Source organism: Vigna unguiculata, chromosome 5, assembly GCF_037176805.1.
Source record: "Vigna unguiculata cultivar grain cowpea cultivar isolate G323 ecotype 2 chromosome 5, ASM3717680v1, whole genome shotgun sequence".
NCBI lineage: Eukaryota > Viridiplantae > Streptophyta > Magnoliopsida > Fabales > Fabaceae > Vigna > Vigna unguiculata.
The window spans coordinates 53678122-53697525 of record NC_140796.1 but is presented as its reverse complement, the minus strand read 5'-3'; the positions used below and the strand labels follow the sequence as shown (position 1 = coordinate 53697525).

The 19404-nt window shown below is 34.6% G+C and overlaps 3 protein-coding genes across 4 annotated transcripts; all 3 read right to left on the bottom strand.

Annotated features, from left to right (window-relative positions):
- Positions 1 to 3511: 3511 nt before the first annotated feature.
- LOC114183834 (RNA methyltransferase family protein) lies at positions 3512 to 10505 on the bottom strand. Of its 2 annotated transcripts, XR_003604521.2 has the most exons (13): positions 10365 to 10505; positions 9058 to 9517; positions 8746 to 8988; positions 8483 to 8659; positions 7830 to 7939; positions 7336 to 7444; positions 6015 to 6170; positions 5817 to 5932; positions 5562 to 5728; positions 5039 to 5169; positions 4829 to 4966; positions 4157 to 4241; positions 3512 to 4027 (listed from the first exon to the last, which is right to left on the bottom strand). XR_003604521.2 is itself a non-coding variant. In XM_028070989.2 (12 exons), the coding sequence occupies exons 1-11, from the start codon at positions 10421 to 10423 to the stop codon at positions 4859 to 4861; spliced, it is 1836 nt and encodes a 611-aa protein (XP_027926790.1). In that variant the 5' UTR covers positions 10424 to 10505; the 3' UTR covers positions 3512 to 4241; positions 4829 to 4858. The 2 variants fall into 2 exon arrangements, 1 of the variants encoding a protein (XP_027926790.1); XM_028070989.2 differs by having other exon boundaries at positions 3512 to 4241.
- Positions 10444 to 13768, bottom strand: LOC114183835 (IAA-amino acid hydrolase ILR1-like 4). The gene is made up of 5 exons (XM_028070990.2): positions 13317 to 13768; positions 12928 to 13053; positions 11845 to 12159; positions 11216 to 11344; positions 10444 to 11073 (listed from the first exon to the last, which is right to left on the bottom strand). Exons 1-5 carry the CDS (start codon positions 13671 to 13673, stop codon positions 10666 to 10668), a joined length of 1335 nt encoding a protein of 444 aa, XP_027926791.1. The 5' UTR covers positions 13674 to 13768; the 3' UTR covers positions 10444 to 10665.
- Positions 13769 to 17161: 3393 nt separating this feature from the next.
- On the bottom strand, positions 17162 to 18121 carry LOC114185693 (ESCRT-related protein CHMP1B). The gene has a single exon (XM_028073565.2). It carries the CDS (start codon positions 17995 to 17997, stop codon positions 17386 to 17388), a length of 612 nt encoding a protein of 203 aa, XP_027929366.1. The 5' UTR covers positions 17998 to 18121; the 3' UTR covers positions 17162 to 17385.
- Positions 18122 to 19404: the final 1283 nt, after the last annotated feature.

Sequence of the window (19404 nt, the reverse complement as noted above, 5' to 3'; positions counted from 1 at the left end):
GTATAAGAAACATTAATTTGTCACTTTCTCTCCTTTCCCATTAGTTTCAAAACAAGTTATTGCATAAGGATGGAAAGTTTAGAGAAAAAGTGAGATAAGCATGGAGCAATGATTTAAAGGAAAGAGTTTTATGTAAAGTGCAGGTTCTATATATGGTTGAGTCAAATTCAAATTAATTAAAGCATTGAATAAAGATGGGATAGATGAATGATACAATACAATGCACTATGCACACTTTTAATATACTATTCCATAATAAACTTTTTCAAACCTTCAGTTCTAGAAAGTACACAAATGATATTATAATTTAAGAGACCTAACCCAGAAGAATGGTCATTTAATATACAAAAGTCTCCTCAATCAGTTTATTTTCTTTTAACAAAATATTAGAATTTTAACACTTGTGTTGTACTTGACACACTTATTATATAAAGAAAATGTCTTTTTTTTATATAACTTCTCTTTTAATACAGAAACTTAAATCTAATTTAATTTATAAAAATAATTTGTAAAATAGAGTTTGTATCTACTTATTTAATATCAATAACTACCATTTTATAATAGTAAAATAATTGTAAACAAAAAATAATTTTTTTATGGAAGTAAAAACTTAGGAAATATTGTAAAGTGACACAACTTCATCTAATAATTAACCTTTGCAAACAAACACGGAAAGAAATAGAAAAAATAAGGGATATATATATATATATATATATATATATATATATATATATATATATATATATATATATATATATATATATATATATATATATATATATATATATATATATGGAAAAATATATTTCAACAATTAAATTTTAATAATTTTTTCTTACTATTTATATTAATATTTATTAATTAATTTAAAATTTTAAAAATAAAAAAATGAAAAATTACTTAAAAAATATCAATAATTAATAAAAAATAATTGTCAAAATTTAGTGTACATTTTTTGATATATATGAAGACAAACAAGAGACACATGTAGCAGTCTTCACCGAGCTCTGAATAATGTTAACTGAGGTGTCCCATTGCCAGCTCCATCGTACATATATCCTTCCTTCTCTGCAACATCACTCACCATGTGTTCTATAACAACACTTTTTCAGTACTTTTTAACCGCCATTTGTTTCTATATGTATTTATCACCGATTCATTTTTACGTAACTCCTATATTTCATCATGTTAAAGTTAATAAAAGAAAACATCATAATATTACAATCTCTAGTATACTTATGCTAGATTTACCCAGAAGATTCAACATTAATTATAGTAGACCTAAAGACATTATCTTGAATCCAGAATTTGAAGAGAACGAGTGTAGAATTATTTGTATATATATTGATAAGGTAGAGAAATGAAAGAAAGATGTCGGCGAAAGATGAGATGGGAAAAGGGAAAGGATTAAGATCAATGGTGAGTTGTCGTGGTCGTAAAAAAGCTTCTCAACCTCTCTTTTATGGCAGCGAGTGAGTGTTTTTTAATCCATGCATGCACATAGAAGGGGTTTGTCACATTCAATGGCTTTAGCTCAACAACCAAATAAAATGAAAGACCCTACAATGAGGAAGATGATGATGTTGACCCCCACGTGCACACCACACCAGGCCCCACACAATCATCCCTGTCCTTTTCCCTTCTTCCTTCTTTAACTTCAAATGTTACCATCCTTCTTCTAACTTTTACTGCACCTATTTTTATCTCCACCTTCATAAATGTTACTTCAACTCTATTTTTTTTTTTTTTTTACATTGTTTCCATTTTTTCTTCTTCTTAAAAATAAAAGAATGGTAGAATCATTTTAAGAAACTCGATTTGAAAATTGAAGTTCGTCCAAATTTATAGTACCACAGAATAGAAAGTATGCTTGATTGGAGGAAATGATTACATTGCTTCAACTTCTGTGTATCTCGCTGTCGTCTACAAGAGTAGACGTAAGAAACTCTTAGTTTCAACAAATTTGAACTTCAATATTAACATTAATTACAATCTAAAACTGCAAAAGTGAATCAAAATTCAAATAATACGAGGGAAAATTTTCTTAATTATATTAGAAAGATTAATTAATCCAGTTAGACAAACTCCTGTAATATTCCATCCACCCAAAAATATTCTATCCACGGTTTTAGTAACATTTTTTCTTTTCATTCCATGGACCTGTTACTCCCACGTATCATTATCCAATAAAAAACCCGATCCCTGTTAATTAACAATTACAACTCTTATTTATTTGTTGAAGTACATCTCCACTATTTTATTTAATTTTATAATAAAGACAATTTTACAGCAGCTTTAGAGGAGTCAAACAACACTTAGAATACAATCAAACCACACATATTAGAATCCCCCTTGTCTCATCGCTCATCATTTATTTGCAAAGTATTCGGACCCATTCTAACTGATCCAACACAATTTGAATATAATATTTTTAAATTCATATCTGACTATTTACACTTTTGAATTTATCAGATTTGGATTATCCAGATTTCAGATTGTTTGGATATACGGTGGATAAGGTATATTGAACAAAAGATACAATGCAACTACGCAAAACGGCGACTAACAATTAAGATTCACAAACTTTTCTTTTTATATCTATAATAATGTAAACACTAAACTAATTTCGGGTCGGGTCAAATACTCCGAGAACTGTAATCCACTTTCTGTATCCGACTATCCCTTTCCATTTATTCAATTTTATTCCTTCAATACTACACACTAATCCAACCCAAACCACCTTTAAGTGTCATATTGTTTTTAGATTCCTCGGATTCGATCAGTTGAATTTTTTTGCTCAAGCCTAACCCCATTAATGCCAATATCTGTAGTGAGATAGCATCTGTAACGTAACTTTTAAACCAAGCTGGTCAATTGTCCGTACTTTAAAATTATTGACATGAGTGTGTCACGGGGAGAAAACAATATCGTGTTTCGCACCGTTTAAAGCCCTAGCTTTGTTTATGAATGTTACAGAGTAGAGTTTGAATAAATTACCATAGTCCCTGTTTCTGTGCCCATGTCTTTTAATGAAAATACCAGTCAGTGGGGCTTTCAGTTTCACCATGTTGTACCGAAGTTTCATCTGAAATACAGGCCAGACAAATCAAGTAAATGTCAAGATAGATTGCAATTTATTGCCATTAAGAACAATCAATTACAGACAAGTACAACAACTAGTCTATCAAAGGGGTGCGTGCTTCCTTTGTTTGCTGTGGCAACATTTTGGCCATCAGCAGTCCAGAACACAAATGATGACCATAGGCCACAGGTCATCAAATCTTTGCCTCAGTTCTAAATCAGGAACTCAACGTCAAGGATCAATACAAAAATGGAAACATTTGAACAATATCTATAACCATTTTCTCTGATAAACTTCTATAATAAGGGGAGTATTGTGAAAGATGCAAGTCTTGTTTAAAGTACAAAATTATGTTTGTACCAGCAAGATTTATTGCCTGCTTTCAGTTTAAACAGTACCCTTTGATCCTACAGAAAAACAGACCTAGAGTAACAGTACAAATACAAAAGTTTTATTCCACCGGGTAAGGTAAGCTACATGAATTACACAATGCCATTGATTTTGGTTTAAGGCTAAATCCTCAAAGACATTATTCACCAAGATCTCTCTCTTAATAGCTTCTTCCAATACCATTCTCCCCACCCCCGATTTCATTAAGACTGGTAAAGTACAAATACAGCATCCAAAATTACTTGAAAACAAATGCCAATCAATACCACCTTTTTTCCTTATACAGCCACAACAATAGCACTTAGTCTTCTTCCTAATATAAATTAAAAAAAAATGATATATTTATACACCAAGTGAACACTGTTCACACATCCAGCGAAACATCTAATATTTCAAGATGGACTTGCACTTCCACCTCAAGTATGCAAGGATCTGACAATTGTAGCATATGATCAATCTCATGATGGACTTGTCGGATCACGTGAAGTGGGATCAACACTCAACGGTAATCCACATTTGGATGCTGCTAAGCATGAATCCAATCTTTTGGAACCTCTGCATAAATACTAATGTATGAGAAACTTTTGTAGGGTTGCAACAGTGTAGTCCTTGCTTGTTTTCCAATGCTATAACCATTCAAAATTAATTTTTGGTCGGCAAAGCATTAATGTAATAGTGTCACACCTTGCAGCATAAATGTACGAGTTTTCCTATCTATCGCCTTGAAGATCAAACCTTGATTTGTATATTGTATTAAGCTGGTAATTTCCTGAAAGTCACGCAAGAAACAGATAAATAAAGGAGCAAACAAGTAAACAAACAACAGTACAACTGTAAAGAAAAAGAATTTGAATTGGTACGCATTGCCCATAACTCAAAACTTAAGTCATACCATCTGTGGCCAATTATGCATTGCGAAAATTCATTAACAGGCAATGTTACAGAGATAACCTATAACTTGACCGCATTGATAGTTAGATGCAGCCATTTAATAAACTCTCGAGAACAGGGTAACCATACTGTACGCTAAATAGAAGAGAATATGAGATTGATAATTTTTCCAGCAGTTTCTTATAGCCATGAGCCCATGGATGCAATTCAGTTAATCCAGCAGAGCGGCATAAATCCAGAGTCCAGTCATCCATTGAATTCTAAATTTTACAGTCATTTTCTTTAAGAAATAGTAATTACAAATGGCATCTATAGTAATTACAAATAGAATCTATAGGCTTATTTGTTAGCCTTTTGCAAAATCTAGACCATAAGAATTAATGATTTAGATATTCCAAAAAAAATCCAAGATGTAAACTCCCAAATAGTCCCAAATGTAGCAGAGAAAATAAAATAGTGCTCAACCTTGATATGGAAGTTTTAATTGATCATAGATTACTGAAGCTCCAGAAGGCAAACACACTCAATATGAGGTGTGTGTGGGAACATGTCAACTGGCTGTAGGCTTATCAGCTTGTAACATCCTTCTATATTCTGTTCGGCCTACACAAAAACTTCAACAGCTCAAATAATTGAATCTCAAAGCACAAGAACATAAAATAAAATAACACATACCACGCCATGACAAAGAAAATCAAGATCACGTGCACATGTGGCAGGATTACATGACACATACACTATGCGAGGTGCCTTAAGATTAAGCAGGAATTTAATCAACTTCATGTGCATTCCTGGACGATTGGGATCTGCATTTTGTTTACACATGTGAGAATGCATTGGTATACAGAAAAACACAGTCAATCTTGTCAATTATAATTTTCAGTCTATCGGAAGAAAATTTCCTGACTGTATATTGATGTCTTGATCAGGCATTTAAAAATACCAATATAAATTAGCACATCTCCGTCCATACAAAATGTCAATAGAAGCAAGTTCACCTCAATTGTATACAAATCGGTACAAAGATTTAATGAAATGAAAGTAATGAGAAAAACACGGTGAGTAACTGGCAAATCAAATAAGTAGAAGGATATCGACATACATATTTCTGGTTAAGACTGTATTCAAGTAAACAGCTTTCAGCAGAACAGGCAAAAGAAAGAGTAGGAATAAAGAAACTTAGAAATAGCATTGAAACCTGAAATGACGATATCAGGTTTAGGAAAATTCTTCCCAAAATTTTCATCAATTTTATTGAGATCTCCCTGGATAAATGTTGCATTTTGTATGCCATTTATCTTGGCATTAAGACAAGCATCTGCGATGGCTTGAGGAACTACTTCATAGCCATAAACATGCCTTACCCTGATATAGATTGGAAGACAAAAAATTAATCTCATTGTTTCACATTTTATCCTAAAATACTGAACACAAGATCAAGACAAAAGTTTACCTTCTTGCAAGCGTCAGACCTATGGTGCCTGTTCCACAAAACAGGTCAAGGACTATTTCTGAGCCATCACCCTTGACACCAGCACAATCTTCTATAAGCTTATATAAAACCTCTGCCTAGAAAGGAAAACAAAAAAGATTATTTTCTTGCCAGATGACCAGATAAAGAGAATGCCAATTTTTTGGGATTACTGCCAACCTGATAAGTGTTTGTTTGAAAGAAAGAGTTTGCTGATATTTGGAATGTAAGGCCTCTTAAGGTCTCTCTGATGCTAGATTTCCCATACAAAGTATATTCTTCCTCTCCAACCGATGTGTTACCGACAGAAGTATTTACATTATTCATGACACTAACCTAGCATTCATGTAAAGAAGTTTTAATGGTATTAAAAGCAATAAATACATGCAATTTGGAATCAAGTTAGCAAGGCCATCTCCATGTGACAATTTTCCAAAAAGTTCTATACGACTGTTGGCTTTAAAATATTGACTAAAAATTGCATTGCAAACTGCTAGAGATGTAATTTAAAAACCATTCATATGTCTTCAACGAAACAGCTTAACCTTTTGGGATATTTGGTTCATGACACTAACAAAACCTTTATGACCGTCAACCAAGTGGTCTAGAGTTCAATCCTTTGTCATCACTATTCTTCTAACAAAAATTGAATTTCTGCACAATCAGTTAGTGCATCAGGTCTGTCTACTATCCATGCTTCAAGCTCAACAGACTCTTGAATGAAAGAGATGTTAGAAAATTAAGCTTGTCAAAAAAATTCCAGAAGTTTGCCCATACAACTTAAATGGTAATGCATATATTTCATTCCGGAGAAAAACATTGAGTGAGGTGCCCCATTGATGCAATATATATGTGTTTGAGACTAAGGAAAGGTACAAATCAGTAAAAAGGAGTACAGCCTATGACCCTTCTAAATACAGCAAAAAACAACTTTATAGTTGTATACAACTGTTTTAACAATTAAGTTAAAGAGATTTCTAACCCGTCCCCCTTTTGTTGCTTCTTTCAAAGCAAGTTTAAGTGTCACCCCCTCACCTTTATAATAGGATAATTACAGGGTCTACTCCCTGGATATACCACTAAAAATTAATGTAGCAAGTAGGGACATATCAACTTAACAATAATTGCTAAGGAAGGACCACAAACTTCCCCAAAAGCTTAAGTTGTTAGGTTGAACCACTAGGTAGCTTTATGTAATTTACACACCCCCTCATGTTATACATGCTAGAAGCATGGAGAATGCACAAATCCCATTTTCCCTTGTTTATAAAATCCATAATAAAAAATTCAAGCTGTAGCACAGACCAAACTCTAGACCTTTCGATCAAATAGGCTTACCATGTGAAAACCAACTATTGCAAAAAGCTTAAGTTGATAGGTGGAAGTACTATCTTCAACAGAAAGAAAAAAAAAAATTCCATTACGTATTTCAAGAGATTGGACAGTTAAGGAAGAGAAGCACATTCATAAGAAAAAAAATATATATAAAGTGACTACGAACCACTTCAGGAAATGCAGAAGCTTTATCAACAAGGAACTTCAACAGGTCTGGCTTGTAGGAAGAGCTCACAAAGTTGACCATAACTTCAGGCTGACCAGTTGTGATATCCCTGGAACAAAGATCATATAATAATAATAAAAAAAAAAGGTATCCTTCAAATTCAAGATATAAGAATGTATTGAAGGTACAAGAACAAGTGTAATTCACGTGAAAAAATGACTATGAACACTCTTTAACTCTTAAGTATACACCTGGCTATGCACAGCATCAAATTTTGCAACCAAGTTGTTCAGTGTGCTGCAAAAAGAAATAAATTGCTATTCCATCCCTTCAAATTGCTATTTCCAACAAATCCATTCATACATACCCATGGACTAGTTTTTAGGAAAATTGTTATAGTTAACCTGTCACACTAGAGTATAGTCACAACAACTACAGTATCCATGAGTACCTAAAACAATTAAGTCAGGAATCACAACATTTAACTTATATACCTTCCCGTTCTCAGCATCAAATGCTTAAGAAATCCCTTGTGTGAATGAACATTATATGGAGAAAAACCAAGTTGTGGATCTCTCCAACATTCTTGGATGGCTGCAAGTACCTGTTCAGACAACAATTATATCTAGCAAAACCACTGCACTGGATAAAGCAGCAAAAGTAAGGACAAGAAAGGAAGCACAAGGCAGTGAAACAAGACAATGGAACTCATCATAATATCAGTGCTCCTCATTATCAATTTTCACGCAAGTTCCTTTCAGTTAGGTGCACATCTCATCAAAGATAATCAAAAGCTTCAAATGGCTGAAAACTATCAAGCACACCCTCCAACACACAGATACACATCTAACTTTCTCATGGGGTATAATTATCATAATGATCAAAAATAGTTTTATCTTAGTGGCTCAGGGTTTTGTAAGCAAACCAAATTTCTATTTCTACTATAAATGGGATTCCCTGAACTCGGATTTTTTTACCTCGTTTGCTTATGAGATTTTAACGTTTAAAGACGTCAAATCTAGATAAAAGAACAGCATTAGATTGGCTCCTTAGGCAATCTATACGGTTCAAAATATATTAAAAAAAAAAAGAACTACATACACACTATACAAGCTTACAATTGTAAATAAAGCATAACACTGAATACCTTATTAGCAGGATGAGATTGCAATAAGCACTTGTCAACATTTAGAATTTTATCAAAAAAACCCGGAGCATGCAATCCCAGCGCAAAATTCTCATTTTCATTATCAGCATCATCAACACGTCGTTCATGCAGTGATTCTCTAGGCAGCCATCTTTGGGGACCAAAGGAGAATTCCATCTGCACACGCAAGCATGTAAAACACACAACACAAGTCATTTACTCACCAGAGGCCGATATCTGGTTAAAAAAGAACTAGCACCAACCTTATTCCTATAATGAAACTGGATATCACAAGCTACAATAGGCTTCATAACGCCGTGCAACTGAACCAGTTCGCGCGAAAACCTTCCCACGTGAATCAACAAGTCACGGACCTGCTCCTCCTTGGCTCTGAGCTGAGCCTCGTAGGACAAGTTCTGCGTCTTGCAGCCTCCACAATACGGAGCGTAAACACAAGGAGCATCCACAATATCGCGTGGAGGAGTTATGGTCTTCACCTTAGTTACCTGTGTTGTGTTAATTAAATCGAAAAAGGAAAAGGAATAGAAACCAAAGAGAAGAGAAGAGGTAGCTACCTCGGCGTAATTTCCCTTTTTGCGAGTGACGCGGCCAATGAAGTGTTCTCCGGGAAGGGCGCGGTCACACATGACAACGAAGCCGGTTTCGGTGACCTTGCAGAGGCCCTTGCCTTTGAAGGCGAGGGACTCGCACACGAGTTCAAGGGTTTGGCCACGCTTCGGGAAGAACGAATTAGGTTTGGGAATGGGTGGTTTGGGGTCGACGTCCTCAGCGAGAGAACAAGAGAGAGTAGACAGAGAAGAAGCATAGCCACAAGGTCGAAACCTTCGAATATGCAGTGGCAGAGCGTTGGTTAAGTTTGAAATGCTCGCCATTTCGCCGCTGGTTCCACCCTTCACGCTGCACCGACCAAGCACTGTGCGACGGAATGTTGAGTTTCGCGGCGGACACGTTATAACTATTTCATCAACAAGGTTGGAGTTGTAGATAAACCTGCACCTGTTTCTTAACAGTGTTCTTTTTTCCCATAAAAAAAAAAAAAATCACTTTTTTAAAAAAAAAAAAGTAAACCCTTAAAATATCTGTATATTTGTTTTAGTTTTTGAAATAATAAAAAAAAAAACTAAAGTTTTCAACCGCTTCTTGTAAAGTTTGATGTTTTTTGTAATTATAAACCAACATAAATTAGTTTCTTCTTCGATTAAAATATCTACACACTAATTATAACTTTTATGTTAGAATCACTTTCATATCATGGCCACTCGTCTCACCAAGGGGTAATCATTCTCATATTTTTACCAATTTTACTTCTTGTCCTTTACACAATACCTACAAGGTCTTGGAACCAATGCACTCTCTCATTGGATACAAAAATTTACTTGAACACAAGGTAGTTACAAATATTGTTCCCGCCATACATTAATTGAAATGTTAATTCAACTGAAGTAAAAATCTAGTTTTAAATTTGCTATTATTATTTAATATATGTGTTGAGCAATTCCATTTAATATCAACTAGTTTTAAGAAAATTTAACGTGATGCTGGAGTTTATAATTTATTTTGATTAATCAACTTTTCATGCAGGAAAGTAAGAAGTTTGGATTCTCTGCTGATTTTTTTCTGTTGTTCTTATATTGTGTTTTCAAAATATATTGATGACCATTAATTTTAAAATTTTTAAATATATTAAAATTATCTTTAAAATACCAAAACAGTGTGTTTTTAATATTTAGTAAAGAACAACATAAAAAACTCAGCAGAGAAATCGAACTCGAGTGGTGGAAAAGTCACACATTTTCTATCTCAATTCTTAGGACTTTTATATGTAATTCAAAGCTCTAGACTCTAGGAATTGACAACTCACCTTTTTTCAAAAACCAGTTGTCTCCATATCCAGGACATTGAATCTAAACCACATCTCATACCAGTAGCAGATGCTTGAATGAGTTTGAAATTGCAGAAAATATCAAATTAAAGTTGCCTCTTCTATCCAATTTGATTTACCCCTTTGATCAGCAGGGTCAATGATTACAATGTAGAAGCTCTATGGAATTATTCAATTTGAATAGGATACATTTACAGCAAAGGATGTGTAAAACCAATGCCCCAGTACCTCGAGATTGCACCAATAAATAACCCAACATCATGGCTTGCAATGAACTGTGCTATAATTCATCGTGATGTTTTCCCTCCACTACTGGTACTTCTTGATTCAATTTAAGAAGGTAGGTAGTAGCTAATGATGCATGAAGTGCAGCTCCATAAGGAAGTGCATCTTCATTGATTTTGTAATATGGTGAGTGTGGTAACTCAAGACGCTCAACAGAGGCATCCTCCATTCCAAGGAGGAAGAAGTAACCTGGAAAAACCTCTTGGTAGAATGCAAAGTCCTCAGATCCCATCAATGGTTGCAAGTCCTTAACTTTATTGGCACCAATTAAACTCCCAGCAACACTTTGAAAGAACTCATGCAAGTCACCATTGTTCACTGTTGGGGGGAAGAAGGGTTTCTCTTCATCAAGAAAGTTCACCGTTGCATTGCATCTCTGCACAGCAGCTTGCCCGGTGATAACCTAAATGAATGACTCAGGTTTAGCAACTAATAGAATTTCAGTGGAAACTACAAGGGTAAAAAAATCCTTTCTTGGTTGCAACAAAGGCCAAGTCATTAGTTTCACTTCAAATGTACAAATGAATTTATTCTTCACAACAAACCTGCTCAATCCGATGTCTCAGTTGCATGAAGCTTTCTCTTGAAAAGGCTCGGAAGGTGCCACCAATTGTGACAGAGTCTGGAATAACATTGAAAGCACCACCTCCTTGAAATTTTCCTACAGTCAGAACCTGTGGAGATATTCTTTATGTTAAGAAGACACAGAAGACTGGTCCATAAACAATGAATTCTTTCTGGAAACAAGGCCTTCATTATATTCAATAAACAGTCACACAAATGATACTGTAGTATGTTTCTCATTATATATAAGTTGTCAGAATTGCTGTTTTCTGATAGCATATCGTTGCCAAAGACCCTCAAAAACACAAAAGCTTTCAATGCTTCATATAATGATGAAAGGCATAAGGTCTCAATTCTCAAATTAAGAAACAAAAAGGTGGGACTAATACTTCCAAATAATGTGTAGATAACAAAAGAGAATGAATGAAAGAAAACAAGGGAAGCTAGCAATTTTACTTTCCCTTAGTTCTTTCCCATGCCCACACAGTGTGTATGTGAGAAAATACAAGACAGAATGGCCATTCTTGTAGTCATGGCTTCAAAATATGGCACAAAATGAAAACTCTTGAACAACAATAAATGGAATCAGATTGAAATGAAATAAGGGTACCTGGGAGTCCAGAGGATTGGCCTCACGAGATACAATATGTTGTAAGCTAACAATCACATTGGAAGCTGCTAATATTGGGTCTATAGAGTGCTGAGGGATAGCTGCATGACCTCCCCTGCCATTTATTGTTGCTTCAAAGAAACCACTTCCTGCAAAGATAGGACCTGCCCTGGCAGCCACTTCACCAATAGGAAAGGTAGGTGTAATATGTAATCCAAATATGGCAGATATATTTTCCAATACTCCAGCATCTAAAATTTTCCTAGCCCCTGCACCTCCTTCTTCTGCTGGTTGAAAAACAAGAACAACAGTTCCCTGTGGAGACAAAGTAAGGAATGCTATCAATTATTCATAAAAGAACTAAAACAATAAAACAGAACTGAGAACAGAAAGTGGTAAGTTCAAGTATCTGTCTTGGAATAGTCTTTTCCTTTTCCATTTCTTTTGCAGCATTCTTCTAGGCATGTTATGTCTTTAATACAAAAGTTGCATGCCAGGAGATAATAAGAGTATTGAAAGTTCGTTACATAGAAAGTTTGCATAATGAGAAATCATAATTGCCAACAATTTGCCAATGTCAGAAACAGATGTCATGTTTGACTTTGACACGATTACAACAACAAAAAAAGGCAGAAAAGTTTTAAACAGCAAAAGCACATAGCAATCAGAAGAGTCACAATCTTTAGTGAAAAGGTAAGGAATCTAAAACAACTGTTGGTATTTCAAATAGGTAGTTACTTGGAATACGTGCATAACAAAGCATAACTATTCAATCAAAAAGAGATGGGAGTTAGTACTGCATTTTTGTGTTATTATCCAACCAATCCTATATTTAATTATTTACTTCTTCATCTTTTGAAAATTTATTCTATCAATTTTCATTAAAGCTTTGAAATGTTTTGCTTTTCTCTTGAAGAATAACTAATCATTTAGAGGAGTCACATCTCATATTCTTGACAAGCTGGTAAAACTGGAAGCAGTGCAAGTGTCTCCCCACTGAAAAACTATTTGAAGAGCAATACTTCTACAAAACATATAAACTATCAGTGGATCAACGCCTCAAGAAAAAGTCAAAAACCATACTCGAATCTCATTTTCATGCTTTTTTAGGATCTTTGCCGCACCGAGAAGCATGGCGACATGAGCATCATGACCACAAGCATGCATCTTTCCAGGTACTTTACTCTTGTGCTCCCACTCCACCAATTCCTAAGGTTGAGGAAAGTAAAAAAAAAAAAAAAATCAACGAAATATACACCAAACAGTGTAGCAACTGGAAATACAACCCATAAATTGGAAAAGGGTATAAGTATTAACAATGAAAAAATTGATTAATAAATCAAACTCAGATGGATAGATTCCATAACAAGTATATTAATAATTGAAAAGCTCGAAACCTGATACAATTAGAAGAACATGGTAAGAACAAATGAAAAAAAATATATATATATATATATAGAAATCATGTATACCTGCATAGGAAGAGCATCCATATCAGCTCTTAATGCTACAAAAGGAGGAAGGCCAGTCCCTATGAAGCCAATAACACCAGTGACTGCAACTGGGTATTTATATGAGATGCCCAATTTATCCAATTCCACTCTTATCAGTTCACTGGTCTCAAATTCCTCATAACCCAGTTCTGGGTTCTCGTGAATCTTCCTTCTAATACCCACCATCCAATCAAAAAGCTGAGGATCCTTCGCTAAATCTAGGAACTTGGTGGTGGAGATTGCATTTGAGCTGAAGGAGGATTCTGCGAAGATGGGTGTTACTAAAAGGAGATGAAAAGCGATGAACAAGTTGACCCTGCTCAAGAAAAAAACCATGGCTACTTTGAACTCAGAGGTGGGTCTGGGAAGGAACAGTGAACAAGATCAACCAACAAAAAAATACTCCAGTCACCAAACTATGCAGTTCTTGTTCTTACTTATTGTGTTACACATGATTGATATAACATTTATTTTTGCCATTTTTCTAGAATTTTGGTTTGGACTTTTTTTCTAAAATTACTTTATTTTATTTGCACCGTTGAATTTTTTTTACCTGTACAAATTGTCAATAATAATAATAATAATTATTATTATTATTATTATTATTGATCAGAATATTTTTCTATTTATAGCATCTTATTTGAAACATGGATAAGAAATCACATAGTTGTGGCGTTGACATTGAAAACTTGCCTAATAATGAGATTAAATACTCTAAGAAACAATAATTTTTTTCATCGCCCGACAACATTTTTCGATACTTTAAAGCAAAACAATGTTGATTTGGACTATTTCTTGAATATTTGATTTTATTTGAAAGTTTAGTTAAAATAAATCCTTTTTATAGGAAATAAAATAAATATTTTTATAGGGGTTAAAAAAATTAACAGAAAATTAAATTAATTTGTTTCATAGATATTTTTTCTTTCTCAACCATTGTTGTTTGAGAAAATTTATAATTTATAATTTTAACCTTCAATTGTTTTCTATATTTATTTTGAGAATCTCAATTATCTATGTTTGATAAATGTCATGTTTATAATTTATCTTCTCAGTCACATCTTGGATAAAGTAATTAATAAAATATATAAACTAGTTGTAATAGAAAAAAGGTGTTCTCTAAAATTAAAATTATTAATGTTTGAGATAAATTTTGTTGGCCTCTACAATTATTGTTAATTACAAAATATGACTTAAAAAAACATTAAATTTAAAATTTCATGTCTAACACCAATATCATTAACTTTTTTAAATTATTTAAACAAAAATATTTCGAAAATAGTATAATGTTTTACCTTGTGATAAAAAAAATATATTAAAATGTATGGTGTGGACGGTGACAAGGAATATATAGAAAATAAAAAACGTGTGGATTTGAACATGCGGCTTGTAACGTCCAATCAAAGCTGGTGCGTAGGTCACATCACAGCACGTGACAATTTTCATTTATGTCTCACATCACACTTTCCCCGTTTTTTATGATATATATTAATTTTATATACTCCTAATACAAACAAATGTTAATTTATTTGGAAGCAAAATAGAATATGAAATTAAGTAATGTCACAATACAAAACTCTGAAAGTAAGAAACAATTCGAAAGTTACCTTGGCTGTCATTTTTAGATGTAGAAAAAGACGTGAGTTTATTATTATCAATTAGGTTAAGCACTTTATTTTGGTGAACTAAATAGTCTTATAGTAAAGAAAACAGAGAACCATATGATTACTTTCAGTTTAATTTCTGTAAACTATTTCACTAGTTTGTATCTTTCTAATGTTTTCTAAAAATCTCTATAATTAACTAGTTTTTGTGTTAATATAATTAATAAAGTAAATATATTCATTTAAATAAAAAATAACTCGAGTAACTAACTAAATCATGAAAAGATAAAAATTTGAAATATTTTTGTATCCGTCCTTCTTTAGAAATTTCATGTGTGCGTTTCTTTTTTTAGCATACTTAAGGTAGTAAAATATTATTTTGAATTGTACATTTCATTTTTTTTTCTCATCAACCTATCCAGAATTATTTAAATACTTCTTTTGTAATTTATAATATTATTTTACTAGTATTTCGAAACTATCATTTCATGTAATCATATTTCAAAATATATTCCAAAATATGTGTAATTTAATAGTTTATAAGTTTTTTAAAATAAAATTCTTTTAAATGTATCAAAGATTTTGAAAGGTATTTTTTTTTTCATCGAACATATTTATGGAATGCAGAATAAAAGTAGGGGTGTAGGAAGAAATTCTCCACACTTCATTCCTTCAATTCTCTTTCTGTTTGGATATCTTCGACCCATTTTCGTATGGGGCCCATGAAAGGCCCAATAGATAAGCAGACACAACTTCGTCTTTGTTTGCTGTTGTTTTGTTCTCTGTTCATTGGGTTTTCTTGCTGCACCCCCAAATTTTTCATTGATTTTCATTTTGCCCGCTCCTAATACATTATATATCAAACAAATGAATAAAACTTTCGTCTTCTTCCTCCCCTGAAATTGAAACCCTGTTTGCTTTGAAATTGAAGAACCAAGCATCCGTTGTCGTCATATATGCTTTGGTGGTGAACTAATTCAACAAACATGGTGGTGGATAGAGGAACCGGATTACATAATCCAGAGTAAGGTTTTTGTTCTTCGGAATGGACACTCCGGTTTGAGTCACTAGATCAAGGAGAACAAACCGGATTACCTAATCTGGAAGAAATTGTACTATGAAATTCATTCAGATTGTCACTCTTTCTTCTTTTATTGTTGAATCAAAAGGGTACAGTGGATGACTAGGAAATTAATTAACATATCTCAAAGTTTATCATTTGAAACGAACGATTAGATATGTGCTTATCATTTGTTTAGTATAATTCATTAGATATGCCTTGTTGGTTCTGGATCATTTCTCTACTTGCCAGTGCATGCATGCTTCTATAGCTATCAATCCTTTCTTTGAAGAACTAGCTTCCACTCCACAATCAAGATTGTGCATGCAGATGAGGTTAACATAAGTTATGTGTATAACCTATGCCCATGGGTTCTGCTACGCTGTTGCTGTTAATGTAAAACGGTCTAGTCTACATACGACACCAAATCTCTAGAATATACAAAAATCTATTTCAATGTGTGCCTATGATTTGAAGAACGTGACATGCTATCTAATATCCATAATCATGCAAAGGTGGGTCATGTAAATAAAATTATTTCCTGTTTATAATTTTTGGATTCCAAACCAAAATTTTAGGTGATCTGGCTACATTTTATATCAACAAGCATAGTGTCACTAGATGTTATTTGTACTCTTTGAATGTTCAAATCTTATGCATGATTGCAGAGTATCACTTATGTTCATAGTTCTCTTGACCATCCTTAGTTATATTCTACTGCTATATGCACAGTTTTTATTCTGTCTAAGTTGCCTCCAAATTGGGATATAAAGCCATGCAAGCCTTTGTTTTTTTATGAGCAAGGAGGATCCGGTCTATAAAACTGTTTTGAGGAAAAAAACAAAAAGGTTGTAGAGTCTCAACGGGAAGAAGAGCAAGAAAACTACTTAAGTCACAACTTGGCAAGGTCTAATCAGTAAAAAAAATTGAAAATAAAATCCTTTATAGTGTTCAACAAACATAGCTTAGAAATGTTCTGGTTGTAACCCACCTCTAATGCCAAGCCTAACCTCATGCCGAGATTAAGCATGAGAAAATGTATTTGTTTCAAGCAGATAACGGGCGAGTTAGGTTTAACACATTTTCAGCACAAGCATACAGAACCACCTCCATCACACGCCGTATGCAGACCAAACCCAAGTCGTTATTCCAGAAGGCAGTGAAAAGACAAATACAAGCATTGTATAAACGTATTAAGTATTCACACGATGAGACTAACAAAAGAGAAGTCATAATACCCCCTCAAAAGTAAATACCACATAACAACCGAATTCGGATTAATATACAGAAAACATATAGCATTGCATATTCGGCGATGGAAAAGGATAGTGATAGTGATGATGATGGTGATGATACGACAGTATTAATTGATTAATTAATTACGTTAACCTCTAGCCTTGAGTTCGGCGAGGCGGCGAGACAAGTCGTCCTCGTCGACCTTGTCGGCTTCCTTGGTCGGAACGGCGTGAGCAGCGGGCTGAGGGAGGCCGACAGAGACCTCGAGACCGTAGTCGTCGGCGACCTGCTGCATGAGGCTGTTGACCTCTCCTTCGGGAGTGGAGAGAGAGGTTGATCCGGCCATGGCGCTCTCCATGAACTCCGCCTGGACCTCCATGTTCACGAACTGCTTCTCGAACTGGTCCATCGTCTCCGACATCTTCTGCAGGTTCCCCGTAGCCAGCGATGACTCCAGCGATTTCACGATGTTTCCCATCGACTTGCTGATCGTCGCCATCTTCGCCTGCGTGTCAAGCCGCGCCACCACGGCGTCGAGGCGTGAGGCCAGGCGGAGGTAATTCATCTGCTCCGTGCGCTTCCGGATGGCGTTTTCCGCGTAGATCCGCGCGCCGTCCATGTTGCCTTTCTCGATCGCCTTCTTCACCTTGAGCTTCTCTGCCTTCTCCTCCTTCTCGCACTTGCGCGATTGACGCTGTAGCGACTTCGACGTGAATTTCAACTCCATGATCTGGTTCATCAGCTTCTCCGTGTTCCCCATCGTCACCGCTTTGCTTAGCTTAGGGTTTTTCGATTCCCAAAATTCAGAAAGAGAAATAGGAGAGGAATGGAATTTCGAATTTTGAGTTGAATTTAGAAGAGACCTTTCTTTCTCACGTTACTCTTTATGGCTTTTTCTTTTATTTGTGAAGTAATTGATTGGGTTGGGCTCCTTCCACGAAAGTACTCTCTCCGCGTTACCCTTCTCACACGGCCCAAACTCTGTAGCTATTATTAATATTCAAAACTTGTAAGCATCAAAATTATTTATGTAACCAATTTGTTTGTATTATTGATCATACGAAAAAAATAAATGAACAAAATTATATTATTAATAATTATAATTAATTTGATATCTGCACCCATCTTCATTACATTGTAAACTAGACTAATTGACGTTGGTTGTTACTTGGACCAATGATAAATTATTCATTTTTATAATTATTATTATCTTGCAGGAGTTTCTGGTATAGCTTAAAGTCAGTTTTAATTAATATTATTCTATATAAAGTCAGTTTTGTATGTATGATACTAATTGTTATGTCTGGAAACATGCTATTTGTATGAAATTTGAAGATAGTGCTCATGGCAACAAAGCTCATCACGATGCAACTTATAATTACTTCTGTACCATATCTAGTCGGTTCCGCTAGCATACCAACACATATCATTTTTGACCGACAACTTCTATCGGACAAGGCTGGGAGACTGGTGTACCACACCTAGCCTGACTCAACCAAATAAGTAAACAATGCATGTACCAGAGGCAGCCAAGCACTCAACCTAGGCCAAGCCAGCCTAACTTATATCGGTTCTAACCTATACATATCGTCAAGGAAGGTAGCCGGCCTAGGCCGGCTACTCCAGCAAACCCGGTAAGATTAAAGCCCGGGCCGGCAACTCCAATAAACTTAGTGAAATAGAAGCCCCCGCGTCCAATAGGTCTTAAGGGCCTAGATTAGGGCCCAGGCCCACTCATAGCCCAAGCTAGAGCCCAAGTCAAGGTCCGACCCATGAGGTGATCAGACATCATTAATGCTCTATAAATACGCGTGGACCCCATTAATTAAAGGTACGCATTCGTTAATCACTGATTTGACTCTCTGAGAGCTTTGACTTGCTTGAGTTTCGGAGACTCTTCTGCAGGTAACCCCTCCTGGGTTCAAGCTGACATGTATCAACCGGGAAGAGGCCAACTGAAGAGATAGCAGACTATAGAGTAAAGTGACACTTGTGTCTAACTTATCTCATTTGTTCTCTTCAGGAACAACCTCTATGTTCATTTTTTTTTAACAAATTATTTTTAATTAATATAATATTAATTGACAACAACTAACCATGTTCTTTCTCATTAAACTTTATAAACTCTCGTGCATTATGCACCTGAGCTATGAACTAACTTAACACG

Excerpts from the sequence above, each read along its gene's own strand:
- LOC114185693 (XM_028073565.2), bottom strand. The coding sequence starts at position 17,997 with ATGGGGAACACGGAGAAGCTGATGAACCAGATCATGGAGTTGAAATTC.
- LOC114183834 (XM_028070989.2), bottom strand. The coding sequence starts at position 10,423 with ATGAGATGTGGTTTAGATTCAATGTCCTGGATATGGAGACAACTGGTT. Across the intron at positions 8,660-8,745 it reads AGTTTCATTATAGGAATAAG|ATGGAATTCTCCTTTGGTCC; the intron begins GTTGGTGCTAGT and ends TTGCGTGTGCAG. Across the intron at positions 7,940-8,482 it reads AATCTCATCCTGCTAATAAG|GTACTTGCAGCCATCCAAGA; the intron begins GTATTCAGTGTT and ends TTGTCTGAACAG.
- LOC114183835 (XM_028070990.2), bottom strand. The coding sequence starts at position 13,673 with ATGGTTTTTTTCTTGAGCAGGGTCAACTTGTTCATCGCTTTTCATCTC. Across the intron at positions 11,345-11,844 it reads CCAATCCTCTGGACTCCCAG|GTTCTGACTGTAGGAAAATT; the intron begins GTACCCTTATTT and ends ATATCTCCACAG. Across the intron at positions 11,074-11,215 it reads TGAGACATCGGATTGAGCAG|GTTATCACCGGGCAAGCTGC; the intron begins GTTTGTTGTGAA and ends TCATTCATTTAG.